General features: G+C 44.8%; 1 protein-coding gene across 1 annotated transcript in view; it reads right to left on the bottom strand.

The window, feature by feature from the left end:
• The window catches only part of LOC115283831 (amine oxidase [flavin-containing] A), a 74,365-nt gene that overhangs the window by 63,970 nt on the left and 1,506 nt on the right, over window positions 1-8,889 (bottom strand). Inside the window, exon 2 of the mRNA XM_029930254.1 lies at window positions 8,421-8,882. Within this exon, the coding sequence (XP_029786114.1) occupies window positions 8,421-8,882 (462 nt within the window). The remainder of the gene's footprint in view (window positions 1-8,420; window positions 8,883-8,889) is intronic.

The following is an 8,889-nucleotide window of genomic DNA, read 5'->3' as shown; positions in this document are numbered from 1 at the left end:
AAATTAATTAATTAATTAATTAAAAAAAAGATAAAAGAAAATGATTTTAAAAACAAAGGAGGGGCACTTGCGTGGCTCAGTCGGTTAAGCGTCCAACTTCGGCTTGGCTCGTGAAATCACGCTTCATGAGTTCAAGCCCTGAATCGGGTTCTGTTTTGACAACTAAGAGCTTGGCGCCTGCTTCAGATTCTGTCTCCCTCTCTCTCTGACCCTCCCCTGCTCACACTCTGTCTTTCTCTGTCTCTCAGTAATACAGAATTGTCAAAAAAAAAAATAAAAAATAAATTTAAATGTTCATGAAGTGAAAACATGCCACGTAATATATTCTAAAATGTGAACTACAGTGAAGCAATAGTTACTAAGGTTCACAGCATCAGGCATTAAAGTAAAGCAGTAAGAAAGTTTACTGCAGTTCCATGAAAGGACCTATGTGGCCAGCCCAGTGAGGTGGGGTATAGAAGCGATACTGCGCTAACAGTTGATATTTTAGGGGTCCAAGGTCAAGTTATGCCAATAAAAATTTTGTGGCACTTGATCCTTCTGAACCTCTGTTTGGTCCCTGGGAGTCCTTACCGGTTGCAATTCTGTGACCCTTGAACATGTTTAATATGTAATAAACTCAACTCCCAAAGCTTATCATCTGATTTTTGTGTTTCTATTGACACTCTTACCTCATCAATTGATTAACTATTGCTATAAAGTGGGGTTTTATTTACTTTGGCTTAGCAGCAACTTCAAAAGGGCTTTGAAACTAAGGCTCAGAGAAGTCATGGGGAAGGTGTGAATGAGCATGTATAAGGGAGCCCCAGGTGGTTGAGCATCCTACATCAGCTCAGGTCATGATCTCACCATTTGTGCGTTAGAGCCCTGCTTTGGATTCTCTGTCCCCCACTCTTTCTATCCCTCCCATTTGCACTCTCACTCTCAAAAATAAAGAAAACATTTAAAAATAATTTTTAAAAAAGTTCACGTAGGATGTCAGTGTAAGAGATCATGCAAACAATTTCCAGAATAGAGCATGGAAGAAAAAACAGGTGAAGGAGGGGTCCGAAAGACAAAGCTGAAGAGACAGGAAGACTACTAATCACTAAAACAGATGCTGGAAGATACATCACATATAAAATAATACAACTTACTCCAACCTCTAATTTTACACATGACAAAAACCATAGTTCAAAGACTTAAAACTATGCCCTGGGGGTCCCTGGGTGACTCAGTTGGTAGAGCCTGTGACTCCTTATCTCAGGGTCGTTGAGTTCCAGCCCCACATTGGGTATACAGATTACTTAAAACATTTTCTTTAGGGGTGCCTGCCTGGGTGGCTCAGTCAGTTGGGCGTCTGACTTTGACTCTGTTCATAATCTTGCGGTCTGTGAGTTCAAGCCCCATGTCAGGCTCTGTGCTGACAGCTCAGAGCCTGGAGCCTGCTTCAAATTCTGTGTCTCCCTCTCTCTCTACTCCTCCCCTGCTCATATTCTGTCTTTCTCTCTCTCTCTCTCTCTTAAAAGTAAATAAACATTAAAATTTTTTTTTAATTTCTTTCTTTAAATGTTAAAAAAATATATTTTAAGGTGCTTAGATCGTAATGCTAAATGACAACATAATAAGGAACAGATCATTAAAAAGACCATCTAAATTCCTGGCAAAACTGTCAAATATTTTTCACAAGAAAGGGGGAAAAAAAGTCCTCACAATCAACTTGTTTCAAACCTTACAACAATTACAGATGATATAACTAAACTTCTCCTGGCTCATCATGTATAATTCTCATCAGATCTAATCACTCAGACCTGAAATGAAAGGGAGCTGTCGTTATGAAATCTACTCATCTCATACATGCAAGTGTAAATGTTCAAACGAATTCTGGGTACACCTGAATCCAAATACTGGCAAGATCTGTCAAATGTAAAATATGTGTATGTCACACGTGCACAAGGATTGTATGACCATGACCCATATTCGCCAGTAACACGCTTCCACATTTCCTACTTCAAAAAATCAGAACCTAGGGGCGCTTGGGTGGCTCAAAGCATCCGACTTCTGCTCAGGTTGTGATCTCACAGTTTGTGAGTTTGAGCCCCATGTCAGGCTCTGCACTGACAGCTCAGAGTCTGGAGGCTGCTTGGGATTCTGTGTGTGTGTTTCTCTCTCTGCCCCTCCCCTCCCCTACTCATGCTCTATCTCTGTCTCTCAAAAATGTATAAATGTGAAAAAAAAATTTTTAATAAGAACCCAAATCTTCTTGAATTCTTTGTTTAACATCAAGAAAGTTTCTAAAGTGAAAGCGTCCTAGTGAATTGTTGAGGAAAAAAATGTAAAAGAGAGGCAAAGAAGAGGTCCTAAAACGCAGAAAAAACAATGCTCGGTCTGCACTGAACGTCAGAGCATGTAAGTAACTAAGGCACCCAAAATAAGCTGCATCTTTTAAAATGTTTTTCTTACTCACTACAGAACCACAAGTATGTGCTGCCAAGTTCTGGGTTAAAATGCCAGAAATGCTCTCCACAGAAATGATTCTTCAGGGTGATATATTTCAGCAAAAAGGGAAATTGTGGTATGTTGTGGACTCCATTATCGAATGCAGACTGGCAGTCAATCTTCTTGCAAAATGGCTTTTCTGTGTCAGAGAAGAAGGCTTCACTCCCTGCTGATTTTACACAGCACAGAGTTCTGGGGGGCTCACGCTCTCTTATTCTTTTAAAAGAATGGAGTAAGTGGCGCCTGGGTAGCTCAGTTGGTTAAGTGTCTGACTTTGGCTCAGGTCATAATCTCACAGTCCGCGGGTTTGAGCCCCGCGTTGGGCTCTGTGCTAACAGCTCAGAGCCTGGAACCTGCTTCAGATTTTGTGTATCCCTCTCTCTCTCTGCACCTCCCCTGCTCAGGCTCTCTGCATCAATAATAAATAAACATAAAAAAATTTTTAAAAAAGAATGGATTAAAAAATATAGGGCAGTTCTGGGGCGCCTGAGTGGCTCAGTCAGTTAAGCGTCCAACTTCAGCTCAGGTCATGATCTCACAGTTCACAGGTTCAAGCCCCGTGTCAGGTTCTGTGCTGACAGCTCAGAGCCTGGAGCCTGTTTCAGATTCTGTGTCTCCCTCTCTCTCTGCACCTCCCCAACTCATGTTCTGTCTCAAAAATAAACTATAAGAAAAAAATTTTGTTTTTAAATATAGGGCAGTTCCATTGCTTGGACACTAGTTGGAAAGATCTCTTTCTACGTGACCCTTAAACATTTCAACAACCATGGGAAAACGAACTACCCCAGACTACCCAGCGTTATTACTTGGAAACTTATCTCTCGCGGTCTCAACCCTCCATTCACATGACATTACTATTTCTCTCACTGTATGAATGTCGATTGTTCCCTTCCCTGATTACTTTGCAAAAGAGGACAGGGCCCCTTATGGGTGGAGAATCTACTTACTCTTCATCACCCCTCTTCCCCTGTGATCTGGCCACCACCTGGCATATGGTAAGAGGCTCCCAAAGCGCTTGAAGGAGTCCAGGTACCAGGTACCAGAGTTGCTTTGAGGGGCAGAGCATTCCCCTTCCTTAGATGTGTTGAAAGCTACAGCCAGATCATCGCTAAGGACAGGTCGTCGAGAGGCTTCAAATCTTAGGTGATTAGACGGCTCTGCCTTTCCAAAAACCCTTTGGCCCAAAGACTCTGAAGTACACATTGTCCCCTGGAGGTGGGCTTCTTTTCTTTCTTTTCCTTTTTTTCTCCTCCCTAAAGAGAGCTAACTCAGAAATTCTCAGTTCAAGGCAGAGTTTTAAATCTTACCCTGCTTCGTTTCTGTTATCTGCTCTATCTCCGTCAGCTCCTGAGTAAAAACTACCATCTACAGTCAATGCCTGAACTGCTATAGTTAAAATAATATCACGGTGGTCGCCTGAGAGGCTCCATTGCTTAAATGGATTTGGGCTCAGGTCATGATTTCATGAGTTCAAATCCCACATCGGGCTCAGCACTGATGGTGTGAAGCCTGCTTAGGATCCTCTTTCTCTCCCTCTGTCCCTCCCCCATTCATGCTCTGTCTCTCTCAAAAATAAGTAAATTTTTTTAAAAAATCAAGGCTGGTTATGGAATGAGTAAGTCACGGGGATGAAAGGCACAGTATATGGGATACAGTCTGTAGTACTGTAATGGGACAATGGTAGCTACACTTGTGAGCACAGTGTGACGTACAATGTAACATTGTGTGTCAAGTCTGCTCAAATTAAAAAAAAAAAAACAACTCTGGGAGAACACTGCAGGATGGGCAAGAAAGGAAGCCCCACAGTAAAGAATGGCCACTGGAAAGACATTCCTAACTTGGCGAGCTGAAGGGGTCCAGGGTCTATCCCGGGGACAGTGGAGCCACCGGGAATGGAGAAGAGGAAGAGCCCAAATGAGGAATTAGGAGGATCCGCTGACTGCGTATAAAGGATGGCAGTGCCAGGAACGGAGCCAAGAAAGTGAGAAAGACCAGCTGGGTTGGGACGGCAAGGAGGCTTTTGGACATGATGAATAAGTAAGAACAGGACGTTCAAGTGTGAAATATCCAGGGGCACAAAAGCTGTAGAACAGTAGCTCAGAGAACGAAACAGATCCCAATAGAGCCTTGAGAGCAGTCTATAGATAAGGGAAATCTGAAGTCCTAGAATGAGAAAGACAAGGGAGAGAGCGCACAAGAGCCCCAAAGTGACCAACGACTGAAACTCGAAGCCATTTCAAAATTAGAACTTCACAAAACTGTGGGCACAATGAAAGGGACAGAAAAGGAGCAATCGGTGTGGGATAAAAAATTCATGATCTGAGTGTCACAGAATGAAAGGCATTTCAAGAAGGACTTGGTGACAGATGACATAAGGGCCAGAGCATGCTAATAAACGTACCATTATATTGCTTACAAATGAGCAGAGGGTTTTTCCCCCTCTCCACTACTAACATAGTAGATACAATTATGTAGTTGATTAGTGGACAGAAAAAGGGATTTTGTGGCTATAAGATATGCTCTGCTTTATGGATTTTTTTTTAATGACAAAAGGGAGCTATATTAAAATCTGGCCATTCTGTTACTATGGATTGGTTTTGAGGAATGTCATTTGGAATTTGTACTCCAGTGGATCAGAGCTACTCTGTTAGAGATGCTAAGTACTAATTATTGGCCATATATTGTAAGTGTGTGGGTAGCATATTAAAGTGTGCAAGTCCTGGGGCACCTAGGTGGCTCAGTCAGTTGGGCGTCCGACTTCGGCTCAGGTCATGATCTCACAGTTTGTGGGTTTGAGCCCCATGTCGGGCTCTGTGCTGACACCTCAGAGCCTGGAGCCTGCTTCAGATTCTGTGTCTCCCTTTTTTTCTGCCCTTCCCCCACTCATACTCTGTTTCTATCTCAATAATAAGTGAAAACATTAAAAAAATTTAAACAATAATAAAAATAAAGTGTGCAAGTCCTGACAAAAGCTATAAGAAATATCCCAAAGCATTTAAAAACTGACGTACAGATTATTAAGTAACTCATGGGATTTGGCCAAGCCCACGCAAAGATCATGTGTTTCTTCTGGTATCTCAAGAACTCCTGGGAAGTAATGCCTCTTCCTCATGAAATACGAAGTCTGTGTGCAAGGTTTATCCTGAGCCAGACTTGCACCTCCTTTTATTTTAGTTGTGAACCATCTGGGAAGGCACCACAGCCAGAATGCAATGTTTCTGGCCAGTTTGGGCATCAAAATCACTCCAATCTGGGGCGCCTGGGTGGCTCAGTCAGTTGCGTGTCTTTGGCTCAGGTCATGACCTCGTGGTTCATGAGATCAAGCCCTGCATGGGGCTCTGTGTTATCAGGGCAGTGGCCGCTTCAGATCCTCTGTTCCCCTCTCCCCACTCCTCCCCCATTTGCACTGTCTCAAATATAAACTTTTTTCTTTAATCACTCAAATCTGAGTGATAGAGATGATATTCGATTAAAACCCAGTGCCTTTTCCACTGACTCTGATGGACTGGAACCTGGCTGCCCCAGAACGACTGTGCAAGAAAGGCCCTTGCCTTCTCAGGGAACCTGGGTGGCTCAGTCGGTTAAGTGGCAGACTTGGGCTCAGGTCATGATCTCACTGTCTGTGAGTTCAAGCCCCGTCTCGGGCTCTGTGCTCACAGCTCGGAGCCTGGAACCTGCTTCAGATTCTGTGTCTCCCTTTCTCTCTGTCCCTCCCTTGCTCGTGGTCTCTCTCCCTCTCAAAATATAAATATTTTTTAAAAATCTTAAGAAATAAACGTTAAAAAAAATTTAAAAAAAAAAGGCCCCCTACTTCTCCCTAAATGACACAAAGAAATTAACAGCCAATAGTGACCACAGATAGATCCAGGTTTTGAGGGGCCTGAAGCTTATATAATTTGGGCACTTTTTTCTAAGAAAAAAGAATGCCAAATTACTGACACAAGACTCAGCATGAAGCTCTTCACCCGGAATGAGAACCAGAAGGCATCAGCAGCTGTAAGGCCATAAAGCATGTGGGTCACCACCTACGCAGTAAACCCACCTCTGCTCACGACCACTGACTGCGAGTAACAGGGAGAAAGAGCAGGTAATCAGGCAGAGGGAAAATGAAAGACACAATGCTCCTTAAGGAAAACCGGACCACAGAACAAGAAAAGAACAAAGATAAAAATCCCAGAAAGAAGCTCAAACTGTGAAATCAATGGGAGAAGGGAGAAGGGAGAGAAAGAATCAATTTACAAGACCACACTATCAGAATATTTATTTCATAGTGATCAACAGTCACAGTGCTTAGAAGGAGGCTTGCATAGGAGTCCTAGGTTTTCGAAAACAATGGTTCTCTTCCTTGCAGGCACTCAGTGAGTGTTTGAATGGATGGATAGATGGATGGATGGATGCATGGATGGAAACAAGAGAAATATACTTTCTTTTTCTTACTCTCCACCAGGGTCTGCTTTCCTCTGACGCGCAAACACACATGCATGCTTTTTCTGGCACTGACTGGAGTTGCCAAAGCGGCAGCTCAGGCCAACGTCTTCTCTGGTGTTTCAGACTGCTGATCCTCAACAGACCAAGTTTAAAGCTACTGCCACCCCCGAATTAATTTGTAAGCATGTTCAGAGTCTCCCCCAAAGATTTATATACAAAAATGGCTATGGTGGGGCTACCTGCCTTACTCCCTTCCACCTTCTTTCTCCCTCTTTCTACATCAGACCCTGCAAGTATATTTCAGAATTAACACCTTCCCCGGTCCAGGGCAGATTCATGTGGGATTCTAGCTAGGGCTGAAACAAAATTTACATTTCAAATATTTTACCGATTATGACAGCCTAAGTGACAATTTAATATATCAATCATGATGAGATTTCCAGGAAGATCCTGGCAAGCCTCATGCACCGCTCAGTCAGCTGCAAAACCAAGACAGGACCCAGTGACCCCAGGCTCCCCAGCTCCATACAGGACAAGATTAGGAAGGTGGGAGCTTATAAAGGACACAACTGGCTTCTGCTTTGGAAAGGGATTCTATTTGGGCAATACATGCCCTGCATCTTCCTGCCAGTTCTAAAAAATGGCGGGAGTTAGGTCCAACCTAAGAGCTCATCCTCTTAAAAAAAAAATCTTGGGAGGCCTGGGTGGCTCAGTCCATTAGGTGTTAGGTGCTGGACTTCAGCCCTGTCATGATCTTGGGGATCCGAGCTGGGCTCTGTGCTGACAGCTGGGAGCTTGGAGCCCTTTTCAGATTCTGTGTCTCCTTCTCTCTCTGCCCCTCCCCACTCACGTTCTGTCTCTCTCCCTCCCTATCAAAAATAAACGTTAAAAATTAAAAAAAAAAAAAACTTTTACTAATCAATTCTTCCCTTACCAAATTTTCTTTAAAAAAAAAAGTGCTTGGAGAAGAGTAGAACTGGAATAACACTATTATTACCTCTACAGTACAAAAAATCCGAACACTGATGTCCTGTTTAGGGCAAAAGACATGAAGAAGCCGCCACCTCAGAGATTAGAAGTGAAGGTCTTAACTGGGAAAAAAAAAAATCATTCGGCCACTTTCTGGCGAAGGGATTTGACCTCTGGAAAGTTACTCAAAGTCTCCAGACCTCAGTTACCTGGTTTTGTAAAATGGGGGCAAACAGAGTACCCTTCTCCCAGGACTGCTGAGGACTGAGAAAATGCAAGTAACGTACTGAATTTAACGACTCAGCAAGAGCTAGTGAAATGTTAGTTAGTATTTAATTGTAGTAGTAAAATGATCGTTCTGGCCTCCCCCAGTTCACACCACTAGCAAAACTGACCCAGCCATCACGCTCGCAGGATCCAGGGCCGAGCACTGTTGCACACCAGCATGCACCAGAGAGACCCCCAAACGCTGCTGCATTACTGCAAGCCCCCCCCCACCCCAGGCCGGCCAGGGCCCCCAGCTTACCGCTACGGCCCACACTGACCTGAGATGCCGCCTCCTATCACCACTACGTCGAACATGTGGCCCGCGCCACTCGCCTTCTCCCGACTCGCCATGCTCCGATTGAGACTCTCCCGGGGCGTAGGTATAGAAGTGGGGCCGGTCAAGGGCGGGGCGGACCCTCGTACCGACTCTCGGGCGGAGTCCAGGGGCGGAGCCGATTCTTCCACCGACACCCGGGTGGAGCCGGGCACTGAGGGCGGAGCGGTCCCTGGTACTGCTCCTCCAGGGAAGCCCGTGGGCGGAGTCGATCCTTCTATGGATATTCGGGGTCTACCGGGCACTGAGGGCTGGGCGGACCCTCGTACCGACCCTCGGGAGGAGTTCCTGGGCGTAAGAAGTCCTTGTACCGAACCCCAGGGGAAGTCGGGCACTGAGGGCTGGGCGAATCCTTGTCCCGACGCTCGGGAGGAGTCCGAGCGCGAGGCCGGTCCTTGCAGCGAACCCCGGGG

This window comes from Suricata suricatta, chromosome X (assembly GCF_006229205.1).
Source record: "Suricata suricatta isolate VVHF042 chromosome X, meerkat_22Aug2017_6uvM2_HiC, whole genome shotgun sequence".
Classification (NCBI taxonomy): Eukaryota; Metazoa; Chordata; class Mammalia; order Carnivora; family Herpestidae; genus Suricata; species Suricata suricatta.
This window is presented reverse-complemented; position numbering and strand designations above follow the sequence as displayed.